This window comes from Vidua chalybeata, chromosome 7, assembly GCF_026979565.1.
Source record: "Vidua chalybeata isolate OUT-0048 chromosome 7, bVidCha1 merged haplotype, whole genome shotgun sequence".
Lineage (NCBI taxonomy): Eukaryota > Metazoa > Chordata > Aves > Passeriformes > Viduidae > Vidua > Vidua chalybeata.
The window spans coordinates 21,057,519-21,082,807 of NC_071536.1; the positions used below are offsets into that span (position 1 = coordinate 21,057,519).

At 37.0% G+C, this 25,289-nt stretch overlaps 1 protein-coding gene across 3 annotated transcripts in view; it reads left to right on the plus strand.

Moving 5' to 3' along the window:
- COBLL1 (cordon-bleu WH2 repeat protein like 1) overlaps positions 1-25,289 on the plus strand; it is a 77,397-nt gene that overhangs the window by 23,266 nt on the left and 28,842 nt on the right. For all 3 annotated transcript variants that reach the window (XM_053948033.1, XM_053948034.1, XM_053948035.1), the window contains exons 2-4: positions 18,392-18,571; positions 23,611-23,812; positions 24,719-24,947. In XM_053948033.1, coding sequence (XP_053804008.1) covers positions 18,392-18,571; positions 23,611-23,812; positions 24,719-24,947 — 611 coding nt within the window. The remainder of the gene's footprint in view (positions 1-18,391; positions 18,572-23,610; positions 23,813-24,718; positions 24,948-25,289) is intronic.

Genomic DNA, 25,289 nt, shown 5'->3' on the forward strand with positions numbered 1-25,289 from the left:
AGTTTTGAGTGCCATAATACTTGCAGTTAAATACACATTTTGGTAAGTCTGGATTTCCACATAGGAGCAACCAAAGGTAGAAGTGGATGTGAGTAACAGGGACAGAGAAGTTTTTGATTACTTGTCTTTATTTAGGAAGTTTGTTTGGTCTTTCTACTGCACATCAGGCTTCTGGGGTAGTGTGTAAACTTAATTGTCTGTGATTTAACTTAGTTATTGCAGAAGTCCTTCAGGCTGCTCTAAATTGCAATGGAAGGAACAAGTTAATTGTACTTTAGATTTTGGGTTTTGTTTTTAAAATGACTCAGGTATAAGTCATGGACAATTCTGATTACTCCTTAAAAGAGAAGACAGACTATGGAAACGTATACATAAATGTACGTTCTTTTGTATCACAGGTCCTGACTTGAGTCCTTCCTGTATTAGGATTTTGCCTGGCACAATGTTTCCTTCAATACCATAGATCACAAAAGAACTGTAATTGTATGTTAAGAAAATTTATTTCAAAACTTGTATACTTATATCAAATTCTCATTATTATTCATTTTAAATAAAAGCCTGTTGGTGTCTCTAGTGGCTTTTCACTAGGAAAGAAAATTGCTGCTTGCTGTTGAGAAAGTGAAATTCATGACTGTGCTGTAAGCTCTGCCATATCCTTTTGATAGGTACTTTTGTTCATGTCTTTCTTTAAAATAAAATTTAGAAAATAGTCACAAGAGCTCACCTCTGAAACTTTCCGTCTCTAGGAACCTTTATGAAAAGATACATTTTGAATTGTACACACAGCCAACAAGGGGAAAGGAAAACAGCAAAAAACCCAAGGAAAAAAAAATTGATACATTCTGTTTCTTGAGTTCTGGGATATGCTGTCTCTAACTTGGACTGTTTGATGTTTTATAGAAAAAAATATTGCCAGAAATAGTCACTTACTGTAACTGTTTGCCTTTCTGTTGGAGGCTTGCAGTGTTTACAGGGCTGCAGTAAAACACTGAGTCATAAAAACCTGGTATATTGTGTTCTTAAGTTTAAAACTAGATAATACAGATAAAGCAGAGCAAATGTTCTGTGACTGTAACCATAATGATGTAATGCTTTTCTAGCAGCACATCAAGACAAGACTCCTAGAAACACTGGTGAACTTGCTGTGGTATAAGAGGCCTATTACTGCTTCTGAGTAAATATATTCCTTTCTCTCTCTCTTTCTCTCGTCTTTTTCTTTTTTTTTTTTTTTTTTTTTTTTTTACATTTGGTAGAATTTCAGTGTTTGTAGTCCACACAAATACAAGTGTTTGAATATTTTTATCACCTCCTGTTTAATCTTTTCTGGGTAGGTAGAAAATCAAGGGCATGGTCCAGTTATGTGAAGAGCTTTTTAAGAACCTGGAATTTAGTAGTATACAAAATTTTGTTAAGCATTTCTGTGCCATTACACAGAGCAGACAGTCTGCACAGGCAGTATGGCACTGTGTGATGAGCTGAACGCCCCATGCAATGAGGGAAGGTTATGGAGCAGATTATCTGGAGTGATATCATGTAGCATGTACAGGACAACCAGGGAATCTGCCCCAGCCAGCATGGTTTTGGTAAAGGTAGGTTCTGCTGGACCAACTTAATGTAATCCTGTGACAAGGTCTAGTGGATATTGCTTACCTGGGCCTTAATAAAGCTTCTGATACCATTTCCCATGGCATTCTCCTGGAGAATCTGTGGCTGCTTATGGCTTGAATGGGTGTGCTCTGTGCTGGGTCAAAACAACATGTAATAGAGACTGAATGCACTTGCACTTCTGAATATTAGTCTAGAATTTGGGTTTGAAGCAGAGAAAACCAAATGAAGTTTTAAAATATTTTTTTTTTTTTGCACAAATAACATTTTCATCATACTGACCTGTTACATTTGACCTTCTTTGAAATATTTTAAACTGTTTTGTAATGGTACCATATAAGCTCTGCTTTATCTAGAATGAAGTCTGTATTTTGGAAGGCATATTTCCTTATCTTTTTTTTTTTTTTTTTCCTTTGTTAATTTGAGCTTTCTTCTAAAGAATGATAGAGAGAATTCCCAAACATGATTAGCTGCCCCTTCCAGAAGCTGGTGTGGTACACTCCCAGTCTGTGATACTGATTCCAAAGATAGATGGTTATCTGAATTAAGAAGGTTATGTGTGTGTGTGTGTTAAGTAAGAAAGAATTGTATTGTTCTTCCTCATTCCTGTCTTGTGGGTAGCAGGGAACCTGAGGCATGTTCCTTCCCACATGCCATCTTTATAGCCATGGACTTTTGCTCCCCAGGCAACTTCTTACACCTCTGGAATTAAGACCCTCTTGTAAATCAGTTTCAGCTTCTGTAAAACAAAACTCTTATCAGAGTTGTTTGATTTCATCATTAAAAAGGGGAGGACTTTCTATATAGATTTTAGTATTTATCCTTGTAGTACAATTAACTGTATAATTTTTCCATTGTCTTGTGTTTACTTCACTTTGAAGAAGTACCTGAAACTTGCATGACAAAGTCCATAACTGTAATATAATAATCAATTTTTATATATTTTTTCTTTTTTGTCATCTGATAAGCACAGAAACTCAAAACATTAAGAGAACTGTTGCACCAGATGCACTGTTCTGAAGAATGAAGTGAGTGAGCGCTGGGTGAAGCAAACACGAGGTGTCCTTGCTTCACAAACTGCTGTTTAGCATTGAAACATTGCAATTATTTTTAACTTTTTGTTTTGGAAGGAGTTGAGCGAGTGTTACTGAACTTGGCCAGAGTTACAGGCTTATAAAAACTACATTACACTGTGTGTAAATATTCAGAACAAGAAATTTGTTTAACTTCTTAGTAAAGCTACATCTAATTATCTCACTGCCATAGAAAGATCTGTCACAGGACAGGCTGTTCTGTCAAGGAATGGATATGATTATGGAAACTTGTATGCAAAATGGGATCTGAAAGTTTCTGAATTAAAATATGGGATTTTTTCCAGAAGAAAATAATTGCAGGAGCTTTATTTTGTCTGATATATTATTTATTGGCTTTCTAGGACTCTGGGAGTGATTTAAGTAAGCACTGTAACTCTGGAGCTGTAGTTCTTAGATCTATAAAAACACTGTGGGTTTTTTCAGTTGGTTTCTGGGTGTACTTGACTGTTGAACCCAGTGGTGACATTTAGTGTTTCAGAAAGTCTTTACAGTACATGGCTCCCACTTCTGCTGGTTAAGAAAGATAATAGTGTTTCAATTCTCCTTAATGTCAAAATAGGTTGTGGAGAAATGGGAGGGCTGCAAAATCTTACATAATAATAATAATACTATGTTTCTTAGAGAATCCAAATTCTTTTTCCCTGACATTCTTTGTCATAAGTCAGCTTGCTGGGCTTAAAAGATATTTTTAACATTACAACTTTTAAATATTTGGATACTGTCTCTTCTTAACTATGTAACTTCAGTTACAAGTCAGGTTTTCCACATTATGTTGCTTTCATGATGGTTTGGCAGTGGCTATCCTCTTTTGAAGCTCTAGCACTTCAAAGAGCTGTATGGTTGTTTCCATCTGAGCTTGGTAACAAGGGTGTGACAATGTCTCAATTTAGTTTTTTGGTGATGGCAGTTAAAAAAGGAAAAAAGTCAGCAACAGCACTCAATAATATTTTGGGACTTAGTTGTGTTGTGCCAAGCATGTTCCTTGTTCTGTAGCACTGTGTGGGTGTGGGTTACCTGGAGGTGTGGCTGCACCGCCCGGCCAAGGCACGGCTGGGCCAGGGCATGGCTTTGGCTGCAGCCTTTGCCTTACAGTGTACAGCACAGTAATGAGGGCACACTGGTACCAGTTAGTAACTAGTGTGTGGTTACTGAAATCCAGAGGGTTTTCTGTGCTGAATTCCACATCTTTCACTACTATTTTAACCATACTGTTTAATAATACAACTTACAGCTGGCAGCAGCTTAACTTGTGGAAGTAACCTGAGTGCAAGTTTTGTGGGGGTTCTATTTTGTTTTTTCCTCTTTCTAGATCAGAGATTTAGGGGTATCACAGTATGCTGTTAACCATATGTCATATTTCAAGCTTTGGTAGATGATTATAAACTGGGATTAAAAAAAAGTAATTATTTAAGCATTAATCAATGATCTTGTGATAACATTGTAGCAATAGATCCATAGTTGTTGATCCTAGCTTTTCTGCAGAGGGTGTTTGGTGTAATGTGTATTGGCAGAATTCTCTAAGTTCTTATCTTCAAAATAAAAGCAAGTTGAAACTTCCCAGAGGCAGCTGAATTAAGTCTGTTTGGCTTTCCTGCCCACGTGCTCTGCTAAATGAAATAATACAGTTGTTTCACAAAGTGAGGGAGAGCTATAATGGTAGCTTTACTGTGATATTAAATCTATCTTGAAAGCTTTCCCAGAAATATGAATATAGTAATTACATGATTAAAAAATAAGGAAACTTTTTGGCTTGTGCACTTCCTCAGGCTGTTAACCTAACCACTAATTAACCAACAGGAAATTCCAGACCTGAAAGTTTCATTATTGCTATACTGAACTGTGAAAATATAAGTGTGTTAATGAGGATTTCATTATAACCATCTGTAACTTGTTTTTAAATTGTGTCAAGGCAGGAAAAACATAATATACCATCTGTTACCTAGCTATATCAAATTGACTTGAAAAATATTGGGGAAAAAATCCCCCTGTTTACAACCCTGGTTGTCTCTTTATTTCTTACCTTTTATTCAACCATTAACCCCATGTCAGTACTATCTAGCAACGTGCAGTAACATGTCATTTTGTCCTTAAATGATATATTTGGTTCACTTAGACATTTCTGTATTGTAACATGTGTACCTGGGAGGAGAAGATGCTTACTTCCCAAAATGATAATTTTTGGGTTATTAATGACCTCTTAATTTTAGTGTTATGTTCTCTCTATGTCTGAATCATCAAAACTCAGAAGTTGAGGATTGTCTTGCAATTCGTAGTTCTTCTGGTTTTAAGTGAACAAAACTTTTGGATAACATCTATTAGTATGCTCTTATTCTCTAACCTAGTGAGCATGAATTGAAGCATTTTGCTTATCAGATGCTGGGGGTTTTGCAACTTTTACCTTAACCCTTGTGTTCTTCTTTTGAGCTTAGTTGTCACAAGCCAGCCCAAGTTCCTTAATTTCTGGTTCTCTTTGACTTTAACAATGAGGGAAGTTTTCATGTATTACCTTGCACTTACAAGAAATGTTATGGATTCTTGATTGTCAGATATTTGTAGGTGTAATGCAAGTGGAGCTATAGGTAAGAAGGTAGAAAAAGTTACAGAACTTGCTCTTGGAGGGGTGGGATAGAGAGTTGGCACAGAAGAGAATACTGAAATAATTTTGGAATAGTGAGGCAGATCCTTTGCAGTTGTGATGAAATAATGACTCAGTAAGGTAAAAAAATGTGCTAGTGTTTGCATATTACCTTTTGTGTTAGTTGGATCTATAACATTAAAATGAGGATAAAAGGTTGTAATAGAGGTAGAGAAGTGAAAAGGTCAGGCATCAGTTTATCGAAGTCATACTGTCAACAGGCAGCCCAAAATACAGGCTTGTCCTTTGGTCCACAGATGTTTTCTGAGTAGGCACTCTCTTTTTTGTTCTGGATTTGCACAGCAGCTGGGACAGCTTTGTTGAGGGCTCTTACCTTATTCAGGACAAACTAAATTTGGTGGCTGAATTTAACAATAAAAATCTTTCTCTGCAGACTCATGCAACAAGCACAGAATAAAATGAGGAACTCTGCTGCAGCAGTGTATCTACAATGTAAATGTCTTAGGGCTGTGGAAAGAGAAAACAATCTAAGGGCTGTGCTGACCTAATGTATGAGGAAAAGCCAACTGGCACAGTCATGCTTGTCCTTCAAAAGGCTTTTCCTAGTGTCTACCCCAAAGGTTTTTTGGAAACTAAACAAACTTGGCATAAGACAGTAAACCTTGCATGGTTATATAATTTGTCCCAGTAAGAACAGTGGGATGGGAAATGTTCTGCTGTGAAGGTGAGGCCACCTTGGAGTTCTATAGGGATTTGTGCTGGAACTCCTAGTTCAATATGTTAATAATCTAGGAAAGCAGCTGAATAGTAAGGTGACACTATGATGACAGTAAAAAGTTATTATTCATTGTAATAAGAGCAGATATAACTCTGAAGACTTGCAGAAAAGTTTTTCAAAAGTAAATGGATAATAAAATAAGATTAAATTCACTTTAGATAGTCTTACTACAAATCAGTTTGCCATGCGTGTTAGCAAAGGAACGAAGAAGAAGAGGGAAACCAGGATTTTGCCAGTGTGTAAGTCTCTGATGACAATACAGTGCATGGTTCTGGTCTCTGCCATATCCACAGGGAAGTAGTAAACAGAAGGTTCAGAGAGAATCAAGAGAGATGGTCAAAGGTGACATATGGCTTAAGGGAAATGAGAGCTGAGACCATGTCATTGTGTTCTTACATTTACCTTTCGTTCATGTGCCAGTTTGTTGTGTTCTAACTGTTCCAAGTAAGTGAAAGGAGAGCATGCAAAAGAATTGTCTAATGATTATGCATGAAATCCTTAAACCAAATGTTAACTAATGGTAAAATAATTAAGTCCCACTTATTGTTGAGTGATGATACAATCTAAAATCAACTTTCCTCACTGATGTGTGACTTGCATAAGAAAAAGAAGTTCTTGGTCTGTTTCCAAGCTATTTGGAAGCCTCTTGTCTATGCTCTCTTCTCCAATTCTTTTTGATTTAACAAAACTATTTGCCTTTCCCTGGAGACTTGACTGTGTTGGTCCATCACAGATGAGATGTCAGCTCAGTAGGTACAAAGCAACTGAAGAAACAGTATTTAATAAAGCAAGAATTTCATCTGGAAGAATGCCATTTTTACCCTGGTAATCTGTGTTTCCTGCTATTCTTGCTGCTTTCAGACTTCAGTTTCTCATGGATATTATTTAAAAAAAATAATCATTACTATTTAAGGGTTAGATGAAATATCAGATAGTTTTAAAAAACGGTCTTTTGTTTATAACAGTAGAGACAATAGGTTCAAAGAGTTCCCAGCTTCACAAATTCCTATTGCGGATTTTAAAAAACAGATAATTCTGGGAAGCTTTTGCATACACACATTATTGATGCACATCCATTGAGTTCTAACAGTGCATTGGGCTTTTGGAGTTGTGGTTTTGGGCTTTTTTTTCTCCCCATTGCAAAGATACTAAATGCTCTGGGGAATCACAGACAGATGAATCTGAAAGTATTAAAGATCTAAGAATGAATACTGGGAAAGTTTTGTTTTATTTTCCTCACTAGTACATACAAGTCTTAACTTTTTGGCCTTGGAAACAATTCTATGGATTAAAAAGCATGAAAGATCTGTACTCAAATGTGACCTCTACAGGGGCCTCTTTGGGAAGTGTTTTGTATTTGTCATTCTATTTAGCAAAATAGAATTATTTTGCTTCTTTTAAATATACACACGATAAATTATAAAATAAATGGAAGTTTATAGTGCATTCACATACATTGCCTTTCATTGCTAATACTATTCAATTGATGTTTCAGTTTAGGAAGTGTTGCTACAGAGCAATGCCAGGATTTGTAATTTAAGTAGATGCTTTGTGAAAAAATGAGAAGCATTTCAAAATTCCAAACCAAATTCTAACAAAACTTTAAAATTCCGTTCCTTTATGTGGTGCTTTTCTTTTCTTTTTTTTTTTTCTAATGCCCTGTGTAAGCTCTCCTCCTTCCTCATCTTTTAATATTCTTAAAATTTTACCTTCCACAAGTATTCTGGGAACTTAAAAGACAAAAACAAAACCCCAAAAAGCAAGTAATCTATGTTGAATGATACTGGGGAAAAAGTAAAAGTAACCTCTGTCAGATGAATGGAAAATGGCCAGGTACATACTTGTAGAAATGGGAAATCTTTCTGTCCTTTCGAGTTATCTGAGTTGTTGGGCACTTGTTTGTGGTCAGTAGTATTAAATTCCATTGGTCACTCCCTGAATGAAAGCCCTATGATTTCTCAGCAGTGATAAATTTACTGCTTGATCTATGAAAGCCATAAGGAGGATATTGCTAACTAGATAAACTGTATGTAAAATAACCACAAGATAACAGCAGGACTAAAAAAAATCAGATGATTTATCACTGTGAGTATTAATTGTATATTTTTAGCTGTAGCCCTTGGGCTCAGATAATAATTAAAGCTTCCAAGTGAATATCTCAAATACTGTGCCTGTGTGGGACATACCAGCCACAAGCAATACGTTGGTGTTTTAGCCAGTGCTGATACCCTATATGCACCAAACTTTTCCTACCAGCAGTCCTGTCAGCTGGGCTGCATCTGTATTATTGCCCTTTCCAGCTTATCAATCAAGTGAAAGGATTTTTATTATTTTATTGTTAACTATTGAAGTTTGGTTGCAGAGTGCATTTGACTTGGAACACAACTGATTCATCTAATTGTTTCATTCAACCTTACACACATATTTAGGCAAAGCTGACTTACATTTCTGTTTTGTCTGGCATTAATGTGGGACGGATGCTGGTGATAGGACTTCTCTGGTAGGAAAGGTTAGGTAAGGAGCCATCAGTAATGTTGTTTACTCAGCACACAGGCACTCACACAGATGTTTTCCTCTCACTGAAGCACTACTCAAGCAACTTCAAAACACTGTGGGCTGATACAGATCTGGAAGCAACATTTATCATTGATAGAAACCTGGAGGATGTTGCCAGTGATGACAGCACTTGCTCTAAGAGTTTGACTGCATTCCTTCCCAGTCCCTGGGCAGACTCAGCTGCAAGCAGCCCTCCCATGGCTGAATGCATTAGGGCTGACTTTAGGAAGAGGTAACTGAATCAAGAATCACTTTTAAGCTGCTTTTAAGCAGCTTCTGGTTTTAATTGACAATGAGGTCAAGCTTCTGTAAATTATCCTACTTTAAACACTTCTGAGTTGTTTTTGGTTTTGTGACGGCATAAATATTGTACTTGGCTTGTGAAATTGATTTGTGAAAATCTTAAATTTCAGTAATTTTGTAGGTAGTACTGATGATGAAATTAACTGGATTTAATTGCCTCTGTTGTCTAAATATTCCATTAATCCCTAGAATATGCTCACCTGAGGTGTTTAGTTGGATATCTCACAGGCAGAGAAATGGGAAAGGCTAAAAAGCATGAATGGAAGGACTAGTCCTAATTCTGAAAATTCCCATTAAACTTGTTTTGTGCAAATAAAAAGGGTGCGGAAAACAGGATTGGGTTCTTTTTATGGTATAAAGCCACAGAAGACATAACAAAGCTACTTAATACTCTCTTTTGAATTGGCTGAAGTAGATATGTTGGGATTACAGGCTGTACAAATCTCTAGATGTACTCTGTAGGCTGTTTGGTCAGGTGGTGGGATTATAAATAGGTAGGCTTACTGATGTCAGCAGCAGCAGAAGGGAGCAACAGTGAGCTTACCATGCACACACAAACACCCTCCCTTCTACCTCCATATGCTATTGAAGGAAATTCACCTGATATTAATGGAGAAGAACCACCTGTGCTGGCTTGGAGGTAAGCAGAAAAGTAGTGTAATCAATTTTAGCTATTATTCGTCCTTCTCCTTGTTTAGAGGCTGAGCAGAATGGCTTCAAAGTAATATTTGTGTTATGTTGTCCTAATACCTGCTGTGAGGAAAAAATATTTACCAATAATTATGTATCTTCAGTATCATGTAAGTCCTTGCTCTTGGAGGGAACGCAGAATTCAGGTGCGGGGCAGTACATAAATTGCCAGAACTTAAATATAGGCCTGTAGGAAGGAAGAAGAATTAATGTCTGTTGTAATTTTTCAGATACAGTATGTAATAATTCTACAAAAGGTTTTTAAAATCCCATCTCTGGCTAAGAGATAAGGGTGTGTAAAGATGTTTATCCATGTGGACAGACTGCTGAAATTTCAGTGGTACATTTCTGGGTATAAAAGCTGTTGCCTATTTTATTTTAAATTGATATTTGGTGCTTAGAAGCTCAAATGAGGTTTTTGAGATTATTTTAAGTGAGGAATGCTGTTACTTTATGCAGACTGTAAGGCTTTTCTGATTTCTTTGATTTGCATCGGATTTTGAGCTAAAATTTTGTTGGGGAAAAAAGCCCCACTAGTTGCTTGTAATGCCTTGTAAAAGTTGATTCTTTTAGTGTTTAATATGGTAGAGTCCTTGCTGTGTAGTCTGTGTGTTTCTTGTATGTTGTATACTGGTTTCATTTATCATGGAAATCGTTAAAATATTTTGTAGTACCTGAATAGACTAAATTCGTAAATAACTGCACAGTGCCAAGATGGACTTCGCTTACAGCAACAAAGAAAGAATTTAAGAAACAGTGTTCAGTTGAACTTCTTGTAGGAGCCAGTATGCTGCTGGCACTGTGTCATCTGTTAGCATGTTAAAAACACAGCAGTGAAGTATATTGGCTGTAAACTGGCTGTGGTAGAGAAAGTTGAAAAGGATGCAGGGGTGAATATAGAAATGAAGTATAGTAGTTAGAGCAAAGCGTTCATTAGGGAAGTTTCTTTACATTCCCAGAGCACACTGATGATGATTATAATCATTATTATATAAATAAGAATTTTTCCCTACTTTATATTTAGTGCTGAAGGCCTGTACATTTTTTGTAGAAAGTGCAGAGGCTTTCTAATGGAAGTGGTTATCCAAAATAGCTTTGGTGTTACCCTCATGCATGGAGCCAGCTTTCTTCAAAGAAATATCTTCTTTCTTCCTTGCCTCTTGCCTGTTGCAAGAATCCGGTGAGGAGTGGGTGTAGGGGATTTTGAGTGTGCAGATATAAGCAGAGAAAGGGGATAATGGCAGCTCTTGTGTGTCGATGGGGATGAGTTTGGAGACAAAATAGGAGCATTCATCTGGGGCCCTGAGCTGCCAGCCAATGAGGGAGGTAAAGTTAAAGTAGGGCAAAGGGGAGGGAGCTCCTGCCTCAGTGGCTGCAAAGGTGGTTGTGAAAACTGCTGGTTGGGTTTATGTTGTGCAGAGAGCTGGGATGGGACTTGTGGCTCTGCTTCATACTGCTCATTGCCCCTCACAGAGTGCCTGAGATGAGGCTGGGGGCTCCAGCAGCAGAACTGGCATTTGAGGAGGTAGTAAATATGACCCTGTTCCTGAAGGTAAAAGGAACTTTTTGCTTTCTGAGGAAGATGCAGGCAGGAGAGTGAATGTTGAGGATGCAGCTGTAAAGGATGAGCAGGAGAATCTGGTGGCAGGTGGGTACTCAAAGCATTTCTTAGTTTTTCAAGCAGTGTTAGCCCAAGATGCTTGGTGTTTCTGTTTGGGGAACTGTAGCTACAGTCCTCATATATTGGGAGAAACCTTTTCACTACATCAAATTTTTCTTGATACTAACTGCCAAGATGCTTCTCTTGAAATCTAGTGAAGAAAATGTTTGATTTAGTACAATTTCTCAGCCTAAACTTAACTCTTATTTTCTCTTTCTTTCCTGTAATGAGCAAGGGTGTCTTATTTGCTGAGCTGGTTGTCTGTGTAGGAACTCTCTGTACATCATCATGTGTCTCATAGCATCTACGTATAAATGCATATAGATACACACAGAGAGATATTTCTATTTAATCTTGCTTAGGATAAGAAACTTTTCCTGTGTCCCATTCCCTTCCAGTACTTAACATCATCTCTGTTCTTCAGTTTAATAAATTCTCCTATTTTTGGGTTATGTGTAAAAGATTTTAAGTGTTACCAGACTCTAGGTGGATAAAGGATGTAACTGCTAAGAGAAAGTTTCTGGTGAATGAAGGACTTTCTAAAAGGGAAAAAGCTTGTTCTATTCAAAACACTTGCAGGAAAAATGAAAATAAATTGCAGTGCTTTCTAAAGTTGCATTGCTATGCTTTCTCAATTATTCTTCCTGTGTCTGAGTTTTCAGCTGGGAAGTGCTACTGTTGTAGTTGAACCCAGCCTTCTACAGCAGGTAAAAGGAGAGGGGTTGGATTTTTGTCTTCCCTGTTAGTGTAGAGCTTCTTAGCTGCTGTCCTGCAGCACTTCATCTGTTACCCACCTACATCTACACCCAGGTACATATATTTGAGGCATGTATGTGTGTGAGAAAAAAGGGAAATGTCTGTATTAGCCTCTTTCCTGGCTGCTGTGGTACTGAGTGGCTCTGCTTTTCTTTTCCTTACCTTTCCCAGCCTCTAAATCTATCCATTCCCTGCCTCCAGTGTTACTTCTAAAACATTATTTTGAACAGGAGAAAAAAGCAACAGCAGCAAAGCTCAGATATTTGACAATTCTTACTTCTATTGATGTTCAGAATAGCAGCTGGAAAAGCCAGGAGCAGAGCTAGGTGCTTCATCTGCAGGCTTTGAAAAGACAGTAGCATTTTACCTGCTTTCATGACTGGGAGTAATGACTAGAAGGACAGATTCAGGTTTTGTTTTATTTGAAAGCCCTTAATTGAACTTTCTTACTAGTCATGGGAGAAAAACAGCTGTATGAGCAACCTCTTTAGCAGTTCTTGATAAAGATTTGAGGGTTTATTTTTGTGGAGGTAGCATGCATTTGCTTGAGTTTTAAGTATTTGTTAGATTTATTAGTGTATCAAAGGTTAAGCTCCCCCTTTCAGATCAAGCTGCTCTTTGTTTTCTTTTCCTGTTGATTCAGCCAGTTATATATTACTCAATTACTGTTACAGATTTACTGCTTTCTCTTCCCTGCTGTCCTTCTTTTCTGTCAGGCTGTTTTTGTAACTGTAAATATAATAAAGGCTTATCGAGCCATACAAGATTTTAATAGTTTTGAATGCTGTTCAGGTTTTTTTGTTCTTTCTTTTGGTAGCAAATCTAGGCTACTTTTTTTCATTTTTTACTTTGAGAAAAGGTTGCAAAAATAGATAAAATATTTGCTTTCTGTGGAGGTGTGTCACACATGGACATGCCAGGTTTGTATTTGTATTTTGTGTTACCCCTATTTACTTCAGAAGTTTAAGTTCTCAACCTCTTTAGAAGTAATGCCATTGGAACTAATTTTCCACTTCATTTTATTTGTTAGTGTTGTTTTTTTGTGTGTTTTTTTTTGTTTGTTTTTTTTTTTGTTTTGTTGTTTTTTTGGTTTTTTTTGTTTTTTTTTTTGGTTTTTTTTTTTTTTGTTTTTCCCAGGAGTAAAAGAAGTACTTCTCTTGGCACAACAGAATGTGTTGTAACAAAACTTTTGTATCAGAACACATTTCTTTAATCCCTCAATAATAATAATATACTTTATGCTAATTTAGAGGAGAAGGAATTTTTTCTTTTATCCTCTCTTGCCTGCTAGACTTCTAGAGAGAGCTTTTGGCTCTCTTCCTAAGAGCAAAGTGATTCTTATGCCTAGAGGGCAGCTAACAGTGTTTTGTTGGATGGTACAAGACAACACTGTCAGCAGCTTTCTGTTCTCAGCAGTTGGGTCTTTCATAAGTTTTAAGTGAGCTTGACTAGATCATTGTAATATTAGTTGTGATTTGGCTTTGAAGGGCAATGAATTAATATTTTTTCTAGAAAAGTTTTAAATTTGTACTTTAATTAAATTATATGTTTATGCCAGAGTTAGTGCCCCTTTAGTGCTAAGAGGGGCACAATTAACAACATGACCATAATACAGACTTGTGTTTATGTTGTCTCAGAATTGCCTCTTTTTCCTTGTAATGATAGAAAACATTTAATGAATTATGGCTCAAATGCAGTCGCTTCTGTTTTCAAGACTGTCACTGCCATGGTGATAGATAATCAGAGAGGGCAAGTGTCTGTTCCAAATGGTCTGGAGGGAACTGAAGGATTCATTTGCTGCTTTCTTGCTTTTAGTGTGAACCAGACATCCAGAGATTCCATTAAGCTTTCCCCTTACTGTCATGGTTACCGTCCCAGTCCTGTGATTTATTTCTCTCTAGGATAAGACTTTAAAAAAAAGTCTTCAGAGCAATGAGGCTAGCTAGGGGGTAAATCCACACATCCCATTGACTAGGGAAACTTTTTCTTTCACAAGATCTTTGAAAAAATGTCTGATTCCAGGGGTGCCTCCTTTTCTTGATCCACTTTATTTATTGAAAGAGAGTGGAAATGCATTTTACTTTTTTTTTGCTTTCTTTATATCAGAGTAAAGGCATGAGTAAGAGAACATCTGTAGATGATCTGTTGTTTGCTGGAACCTCACTGAGTAAATCCATAGAGATAATCTTCAAAGATCACTTAATTAATAATATTATCATCCATAGCATTACTACTGCCATGTCAGTTGATATATCAGTTGCACTATGAATTATTGTGTTGACAGAGCTATATACCCAGTGCCTTGTTTTATGCCATATTATTTTTCTCTATTATTTTTAAAATACCAATGTTATTTACTATATTTGTATCCTTTCACTCTTGGGAATTAGTATAGAGAAGTGCCCTGTAAAATTACCTGTTATCACAAAATATTTACGAACTGTTAATGTTTGTTTCTCTGCCTGGGAATTGAAATTAAAGTATGTTTCTGAACTTGGGGGTTTTTTTGGTACCTATTGAGCCACCTGCTAGACTCAGTATTTGCACAATATGACCTCATGTTCTTCCCCAAATAACTAAATGGATGAGTTGAGAATCTGAAAGATCATATTTCTCTCTGGAGCAGATACAGCAAATATTTTTCCTTTATATCATCCTACATGTATCATAAGCCTGGCTTGAAGGGATAACCACAGAATGGACATTGTTTGACTCTCATTGATCCATACCTTGATCTTAACATCTAACTGGTGCTTTTATAGTAGAAATAAAGAGAGAGATTTTATCTCAAGCAGTGATAGTGATGTTGAGATGAAAGCCCAGTATCAAGGCTGATAGTCATGTTACATGTGGCTGGCACAGCAAATATTTGGGCTGCTGAATGTTAAGGAAAAAATATTAGAATACTACCATACGTCTTACTTAAAATAAACCTTTTTTGAAGCACTTAGTGGCACCCCAAATTTTGTATAGAAACCTGTATGCCTGTTAATAATTTAGTAAAGATGAATAGAATTTATTTTTTAAGTATTTTTCATCTATACTTATACCTGAAATATATAGGAGTGATTTTTTGAGTGACCTGCCTTGATAACTTAAGTCATGTGCTGGACTATGAGGAGCAGATCAGATAGCAATGCTGCAGTTGTCTCCAAAGCTTTTTCCTAGCAGGTAGTGCTTGATCTTGGAGACTTGCAGTGGTGATGCTGTGAAACCATTATCCACAAAGAGGGAACAGAATTAACTCAGTCTAGAAGACAAATTTGTTCTGTGAGTGTTAAAGATGAGTATTGGGCTGGGGATGCTTATAGGTGAAAATAGCCTAAATATTTTGTATACCTGTTGGCCAAAATTGATGTATCAATGTTAAAAAAACCCAAATCAATGTTTTTAATATAGGCTTGAAGTCTTGTTCGGCTGTTCCTTGTCTGAGAAGATTATGTGTGAGGTTTTGGCTGTCTGCATGTATGACATGGCAGTGAAACAGCATTGTTGCAATAGTCAGGACAAGATTATAATAATTGCTTGGAATGAGAGGTTGAAGACAAGAAAAGCTCTAGAAGAAGCTTTGTAACAGTGGACTTTTTCCTCTCATGATCTTGGTATAGGTTAAGAGTCAAGAGAGAACCAGGCTTTTGTTGGTTCTTTATGATGGAGAAGTATTTGCAGTGGTGGTATAGACTTGGAGTTAGTTTTGATGTTGGGATAAAATGATGTGAGGAGGATGCCTTGGTGAGAAAATCACATTCATTGGCTTCTTGAATTGCAGAGTAGGGAGAGGAGGGTTTGTATGTAAAACCTACCATGGCAAGTGTATTTCCACCATTACCTGCTTATGTAATCATGGTCACCTGAATTGTTCTTGCTGTCCAGCACCAGTTCTGGGGCTGGGAGTGCAGCCCAGCCTGACTGTCAGGCATCTGCTCCCCTGACAAGGTTGAAACACAAGCTGAAATAATGAAAAAGCAATTAAACCAATTGCAAATACTTTGGGCTGAGAAGGAGAGATGAGAGAATTGGTGAGAACTGAAGAAACAAAAACATAGCGTCTGGAAACAGAAAATTAAAGTATTGGAATCCCTGTTGTTTAATAAGAGGTTGCCAAAAACTTGGCGTGACTTCTGAGAAAGTACACTTGGGATTTTTCCTTCTTTGTGTGGGGTGGGACAGGTGAGCATAACTAACCATAAAGCACATTCAGATTTTCTAGAGATGGGTGGGGTATGTGGCTCTGCAGTGGGGGACATGAGGCTTCTGTGACGTTGTTAGACCGCCTGACCCTGTGTGTCTGTGTTCTTCATAAATACATGGAACTTCAACTGCTGCACACGTGTTTTGATGAGAGTATTTGGTCAGATTTAGTTAGACACTCTATGACTAAACCACATTTTTTGCTGTGTGTCATTAAGTACTCTGGTGATAATAGCGTTGCAGTGATAAAATTGTATTTGTCTACTTAATGGAAAATAATCCCCTAGCATTTGAAAAGAAATCTTTCTGTGACACTTCTTCAAAGAGTGAATTCTGTGATAAATAGCTTTTAATAGTCATTTGAAGTTAAAGATGTAAGAAGGCGTAAAGAAGGGAGGACAAGCAGTACTAGTTCATGTTGGGCTTTTTGGTATTAATGTCATGGGGTACGTTTTTATGGTTTTGGGATTTTATTTATTTCTAATAGTTGTATTGATGCTCTGTACTTGCTAATAATTTATATTTGACAGTTACATGAAAGCTAAAAATCTTGTAAGAAAACCCCCAAAGAAGCTGGGGAGGAATACAAAGAAGTTTGATTTATACATTTTGCAATGTTCGTGTAACCCTGAAACAACCTAGACAAGCTGCTGTAGAGACCAAAGTCAAATTTTCAGCTCATGTTGCACATCATGAATTGCACAGAGAGCACACCAAACTAATTTAAATCATTGAGAGAGCAGGTATAAATTTTGAATGTGGGTCCTCATTCAATGTTTCTGGAGGCCTGTGAGTACTCCCGATTAGCTCCGAGGGGCTGTGAATAGTTAATTATTCAGCACAGAGTTCTGAAGTTCAAAACTCTAAGCACTTTCAGCAACAGATCAGTCATGTGAAACCTCGTTACAGTTATTTTTTGCAATGCTGCTCTGGACCTTGTTTGCTCTTCATTGTGAGTGACTTTAAACTTTGTTTTCTCAAGAAAGGTGTGTGTTTCTAGTTGTGTGCTAGGTTCTTTTTGTTTTAATTCTGTAGGACAATTATAGAGGTTAATTTCTTTCCTTAGGTTTAAAGTAAACAAACTTTGGTTCAGCTCCATCTAAATGATGAACTTATTTTTGGAGCCTGTGTGTATTATGTTGAAATGTATTTTAACTTTCTGCTAATGTGGCTCCATTCAAGAATGTTTATAAGAAAATCAAAAGCTATCATGAGGTAATGTGTCTTGACTGTGTTTTGGTTTTGTTTCTAATGATACAATTCTTAATAAATACTATCTTCCTTCTGCATATATTAGTTAATTGTGGAGAGTTATTTAAATAAAGGCAGATATTGGACTAGATGTTTTAGGACATGAGAGTCCTGCATTCAGAATTTGCTGTAACATAGATCTATTAAGAGATATAGAGGGTTTTATGCTGTTTTAGAATGGTTTCTTTTTGGTGAAATAAGTGCAGCTTATTTAGTGATCAGTCCTTGTATTCAAAAGTAAACTGTCTGGTCACTGACATGGGAAAGGGTATAGAGAAAATTAGAATAGGTCAGCATAGGTGAGGGGAATATGTGAAAGCATATTGTGAGTAAAATGTCAGGAAATATTACAGCACAGTAGAATTGGTTATACTGTTATTTTATTACTGTATAGAAGTTAAATAATGTAGAACTGGTAGGATTTCTTTGAATAATTTTAATATCCAACAGAAAAATTTGTGGAGGAAAAGAGTCACTATTTGCTCCAGTATCTATCCTGTATTAAGCACAATGGTAGTATAATTGGCTTCATACTGCATAGTGCAATATTTCTGTTTATACTAATCCAGTAAATCTCTTTGGAGAATGCACAAATAGGGTGATTGCATAACCCAAGGGAGGAATAAACAACCAACTAATTTACTCTTTCAAGGTACATTAAAGAATTTTTTGTCTTGATACTTATTGAGTGCTTTCTTTTTTTTTTTTTTGTGATGGATACCTTAGCCTGTTTTGTCTTCTGTCATCACTGATAGTATATTTAAGATATTCTCTTATCCCTTTGTTGCACATATTACTTTAGAAAATAATAAAGTGTTGTTCATTTCTGTTTTGAGACTTGTTGGTTTGCAAGTTTGGAATCATATGTATAAATGCATACTTGATTTTTATTTTTTATCTATTTATTTCAGAAGAAAATCTAAAGCACCACCTCCTCCATCTGAAACAAAATCCATTGCCGTTTCTCCATTTGATAACACAGAGCCAACCAACCTCATCATGGAACAGAAAGAGAATGTAATCGATAAAGATATTGAATTATCAGTGGTCCTGCCGGGAGATGTGATCAAGTACACTACAGTTAATGGGAGGTATGTTACACAGAATGATATTTCTGTTTAATTTTACTTTTTGCTAATGTTTACTTCAACCTTCATCCAGGTTATATTCATTTGGTAAAATGCATGACTTGTGTAAGCCTGAACATAAAGTGTGTCTAAAGAAGAGCAGTCATATGCAGTGTCAAAATCACAAGTCTTAGGAGGGTTTGGGTTCCCAAGGGAGCTGGGGAAAAGGCTCAGGAGGGACCTTATTGCTCTCTGCAGCTACCTGAAAGGAGGTTGTAGCCAGCTAGGGTTTGTCTCTTCTCCTAAGTATCAAGTGATAGGATAAGAGGAAATGGCCTAAAGGGGAGCTTTAGATTGTATATTAGGAAAATTTTCTTCATGGAAAGGAAGCATTGGAACAGGCAGCCTAGGGAATTGTGAAGAGATGCGTAGATGTGGTACTTAAGGACATGGTTTAGTGGTGGACTTGATGATAGTTTAGTGGGTTAATAACTTGATGATCCTAAAGGTCTTTTTTAACCTAAATGATTCTGTGATACTACTATGATTTTTGGGTAGATATGAAAACATCTTCTTTGTACATATACCTACCATTTCAGAAGACTTTTTTTAAGATTCAGAAATTCTGTATGGTACCTGTCAGTATGTGTAGCCACACCTATTTTTTTCTAGTCACTAAAAATCTCTATAAAATATCTATTTGTATGATTCAGTGAATTTTCCCACATAAGTTTTGCTTTTTGTATGATTCAGTGAATTTTCTCACATAAGTTTTGCTTTTTGCTCATCAAAAGATGAGTTTGTTCATCCTATTTGGGTACAAAGTTATGTATTCAGCACTTGCTCAACACTGCTACCTGTAGACTACTAGCAGTCGTCAAAAAACATGTCATCACTTCAGACAAAATCTGTAAAGCTTCAAAAAAAATTATAGCTACAGCTTTGGATTTCTTTTAACAATTATGTTTTCCTTAAGCTGGTTTTAGTTTGAAATGCCTATTTCAGACTGTTAACTGGTAGGATAGATTATGCATGTAACTCTCAAATCACCTTTTGTGCAGAAAGACCCGCACATTTACTGGTGAGCTGAAATCATAAATCCTGGGACCGAAAATGTTGGTCTACTGGGAGGAGTCCTGTGCAAGGCTGTGTATGGATAGCAGCAATTTGGATGCCAGTTCGTTGCTATCCTAAGCTGAAATAAGACAACCTATTTGTATATTGTGTATATTTGTATAGCTCATGTCTCTCCCACTGAAACCAAGCAGGCTGACTTATTCATTCAAACCAGGTACTGTAAATGTGTGCTTATATCTGCTTCTTAATGAGAGATTAAATCTGGCTTGAGTCTGTTTGCACACTATCATTTGCTGGAGTTCATGAGGTTGTTGCTTAGACATCAAATATCAGCTTGTTCACCAGAGCTGTAGTGGGTCTTTTTGCACCTCCCCCTGACTCTGTGATCTGCAGGATAACTTAAATATGAGATTTTATTTCTCAGAAGAAACTTTCTCAAATAGTCTGTGTACTCGATGCTTTATGCTGTTTTTTTCAGCATGTTTATAGCATGGAATATTGCAGTCTGTAAATATGATGCCTTCCTTCTTAGACATGAGACTTCATCTGTACACTGTCAGGAACTTCTTGTTCTTTTTGCTTCCTTTGTCCACACTGTTGAGTGCCACGGGCCCTCTCTCATGCTTTGCTCAGAACAAAGTGCCAGAAAGGAATGTTGCATCTATTTTCACTTGGTCAGATTACATTGTGTATAATGTTCAAATGTTCAAGACAGGCCTTACAGGCTTATCAGGAATTGCACTTGTTTCTCAATCAGTTTTATTATCCCATAGTTAAAGGATTTTTCAATCAAGATACTGTATCTTATTGATTTCATAAGCGACTGTCTTGCAAATAAGAACCAATATTAGCACTGCGAGGTTCATCTCAGAATGAGGGGAGATGTGCAGGACCTGCAGTCCACTTTGAAGTATATTTCAAACTATCTCTTGTTCTAGCTTTCTCTGGCTTTATATATAGTTATTTATCATGGTCAAATAGGCATAATCCCTCTAGAAATGGCATAAACAGACAAATTGTTACTTTGCTTCTTTCCTCATTCATAATTGGAGGTGAGCAGCTCTGAAGGTCCTGAGGAGACCTTTTAAATCTCATAGTAGAAAAAGCAAAATGGTGAGTTTTAACAGATGTGTGCTCAAATCCCATAGTCCACTAGAAGAAACTTTTCTTTTTCAGATTAGGTTGGGTTGGTTTGCTCCCTGCTTTGGCATACTGGATAGCAAGAGCTATGTAGCACAAAGCAAAGTGTTATTGAAGTAAAAGTCCTGATTATGTAGAAGTTGGAATACGTAAATACATTTATGCTCAGAGATTTCCAGAAAAACTAGAGTAATTTGGTGAAGTTAAGTTGCAAATAAATATTTTACTGAAGTTAGATAAAGGAGGACAAGCAGATGATGTGCTCTGAGGTAGCTGATGGCCTATTCTTGATGTTTTGCTAAATATTAATTATGGAAGCTGTTAAACATACTGTGATATATGTATTCTTCCACTTATAATCCTTAAAGGCTTTAGGGACAAAGAGTTTGACAGGTTTTGGAGGATGTGGTTACAAGAAAAGCTTGTTGGGTTTTTGGTTTTTTTTCCGATTGCTGAAGGAATATCTTTCTAAAGCCATTCTTCAAGATACATTGCCTCCAATGGAGTGGGGGGGTCTTAAAAGTCCTTCAGTCAAGTAGGTTGTTTCTGGAAGTACCATTGGAAAGCAAGTTTGCACAGAATCACTGTTCTCATGTACTAATTTGCATGTACCTGTTGTTTGTTAGCAGCTGTTTCTCACTTTTCAGTCGCTTACTGTGACTCTGGTTAACATGAAGGTGTGCCCCTATGACTGTGGTGCATTTCTGCTTTCTGGGGTCCTTGCTTGTCAGTTCTTGCTCTGGTCATCTTTGATATTTTTACTCTCCAGTAACTGAAGTGCTGCTTTTAAAGCCACTCAGTGTATAAAAATTCACCGGAAAAAAGGTAACAGGTAACTTATTGGATACACTGGTGAGCAGAAAGGTCACTACAGAAGCAGTGTCTGCAGCCTCCTCTGGCACCCTCCTCCCTAGCCCTGCCCTGCTCTGCCCCCAGCCAGATGGGGGAATGACGAGATGTGCATTTGCAGCCCTTTTCTTCTTACTGTGGGATGGATGCACTTGTTTTACTAGGGATTAGAAGTACAAGAAATAAAGTATTCCCTCCTTCTGTCTTGTAACTGAAGCAGGTTGTGCTATATACAGGAGATGCATTGAAATAAACTTTCTGGTTTAGCAATGTGAAAAGGGAGGAGCAGTTATTCTGCATTTCTCATGGTATTCCTCAGGCTGTTGTATACCATCTAGAGAAAGCATGGAGGATATTGCATTCTCCTATACCTCTTCAGACTGCTTTTTCACACATTGGAATACCATTTCTGCCTGGCTTTTTTGTTTTATTGTTCATCCTGCCTTTGTCTCCTGAGGCAAGTGTTCTCCTGCCACTTAAGCAGGCAAAAGCTTTCCTCTAGAAAGGAAATACCTGTCAGCTTTCAGTTATCATCTTCTGGAAGTGCAGCATATGCACGAGAGAATCCAGTCCTGCTGCTAGAAATCAGAAGACAGTTTGCTTATGGGACATTTGTCCTTTAAGATGAAGGAAACAGGAATGATATTCTAGGGTAAATTAAAGGGGAAAAAAAATCAGTATTCACAATAACTTCTAACATTGAGTCATTCTTAATTATTTTTACAGAACTGTGTCATATGAAAAGTCTGCTTTGACTTACTGCTTAATAAATGTATTCATGATCTTTGTTATTTAGAATTCTGCTTCATCTGATGGTTCTTTGTAGAAGCTATTTCCACATTTGGCTGTGCTACCAGAATACTTGCCTCTGTAATGAGATTACATCTAGAATTTAAGATTTCTGATAAAGCCATACCAGCCTAACCATGTATTAATTTTCTCAGAGACGCTTCAGCATTTTTTCAACATACCATTTGATTGCTTCAGACTTTTATTTTCATAATATCCTTATGAGACAGAGCAGGTCATGGATTTTCTTGTTCATAGCTGTAACTGAAAAATGCAGAGGGTGTCACAATGAAATTGTCCTTACCCAACTCAAAAAAAGTATTGAGGCACCTGATAGTGCTATAACCTAATATAGTTCCACAATATGCAAAGTTAGGACATTCTCCTTACTTTTGGTCTATTTAAACATCTATGACATTTCTGTTTATAGTACAATTTTATTAAATGTATTTCAGTAGCAGCTGGAAATACTCAATACCCTATTGTGCATGTTCTTCATTAAGCACTGAGGGAACAAGGACATACAGGTACTGACTACATCTGACAAATTGTTGGCCATTCTTCGTTGTGGGAAGGACATATTACATCACACAGAGCTTCTCAAGAAATGGCATTTGCCCACTATATTGCCATTTGGCTTATTTCTGGCTGTTGGTATTAAGCACCTAGATAATTCTGGAATCCCTAAAGCACAACCAGCTTAAAATGTGACTTTCTCAAACTTCATTTCTCCTGCATCTTCCAAGTGGCTAATGCACAGAGTTTCTGAAAATAAAGTCCCTTGTAACTCAAAATGGATATAAAAATGCCAAGCTTTGCAAAAGAACTGTTCTTAATGAATAGCAGAGTATTTATCACCACTGTTAGAAGTTCCCACTAAATGTTGAATGAAGTAACTAATCCACATGTCCCTGTTGACCTCAGGAAAAGCTTGACACAACAAGAAGTTCCCACTCTGTTCAAGTACTTGGCATACTTTTGTGCAAACTGGTTTTCATTTTCTTTTTAGTGGCTTTTTGGGTGGGTTGGCTTTTTTTTTTAAGTTGTGTTTTTTAAAGCTCGAAGATATTTAAAGTTGGTGTCTAGCAGTAATTATTTAGTCTTGGAAGGGAAAGGACAACTTGAATTAAATGTTTGTTTAAGCAGCACATCTCTTTATAGCCTGCTTAATTGTCATCTGTTGTGACAGTTCCATTTGTCTTTTACAGGAAGCCCATGATGGACTTGCTGATCTTTCTCTGTGCACAGTATCATTTAAATCCATCAAGTTATACCATAGAGTTGGTATCAGCAGAAAATAGCCAGATTAAATTCAAACCCAACACACCAGTGGGAATGCTTGAAGTAGAAAAGGTGATTGTAAAGGCGAAACAAATGGATAAGAAGAAACCTGCTCCAGTTATACCAGAGGTGAGAAATAAAATTAAGCATATTGAGAAATTAGAATTACTGCTGTATTCAACAAATTGATCTGGTAGCTCATCCTCTTGTTTCAGTGTTTCCTGTTTTCTTTCATCTTCTCACCGTGAAGCTCTGTGAAATGCTTTAGTCTGTTTTTGATTAGCTTCTCTTAGGTAAAATACATCTCAATTTATTGCAGCAAACATCTTTGCTGCTGAAAGAAGGAAATATTACAATATTATTTGAAATCCCATGCTTCATCGGCCTTTTGAAAAATTCTGCAGAGGAAGTGTGGCTGAGGAAAGCCTTGAACAAACTGAAAATCAACATCTTGTACCATCTGTCATGCTGTGATATATGTACCCTTCTGATTGTATGTTCATTTTCCTTCAATACATACTGTTCCCTCTTGCCTTTTTTTATACACCCTGAAGAGGGCAGGAGCTTTAGGAAGTACTGAACCAATTTCTGGGTGTTGCCTGAATCTTCTCCTTCCTCCTCTGTCATTGTGCTATATAGAAGAATAATGACTTTTAATTTATCTGATGCACTTGCAGAGGGCTAGGAAAGCTCTTCTGCTGCCCTTCTGCTTTCCTTCTACACATGTGTTCACAAGCACTGGCTTGTGGTGCATCACCTGATTCTGCAGCTGTCCAGTAGAACCCTCCAGGCATGGACCCTGCTGCCCAGGGAAATGGCACTGCTGAGGGAGAAAGCAATCTGCTTCACATGTCCTTTTCTTGCATGGAAGGCAATAGGAAAATAGTTCTTAGTTTTGTATGCAATGTTTCCGAACCCACAGCACTGGTCAAGTTGGCCAAGTCTGGAATTCTGGTGATTGTTGTGAGGCTGTTGTAAAAATGCCATTTCTTTCAGAATTTGTGCCAGTACTTACTGGAATTCTCTTCTCTTTAGCAAACAGTAAGGGTAGTGATAAACTACAAGAAGACACAGAAAACAGTAGTAAGAGTTAGTCCACATTCACCTCTTCAAGAACTCATACCAATTATCTGTAGCAAATGTGAGTTTGATCCTTCACATACTCTACTACTGAAGAGTTACCAGTCTCAAGAGCCCCTTGATATGACAAAATCTCTTAATGACCTCGGACTAAGAGAACTATATGCCATGGATGTCAGTCAAGGTAAGATAACGTTTGTAAATTGCTGTTATATAAAAGATAGTTACTTAATAATTGCACACATGTTGTTGGGTTTTTTACTTATGAAAATATTTTCTAGAAATTTAATATATATTTCATTGGTCTTCCACAAAATTGAAACTGACTCATGTGTACCTGGACTTTTTGTTTTCAGAAGTGCTGCATAAAAGTTTTATTTTCTAACCAAGTATTCACTACCAGCAGAGTTAGCTGAGCACAAATGCTCACTTAAATGTAAAGCCTTCTTTTCCTTCCCTCACACCTTCCCCAAAAACTCCAACAACACCCTACTTCCCTTAGCTCCTACATGACATTATGATGACC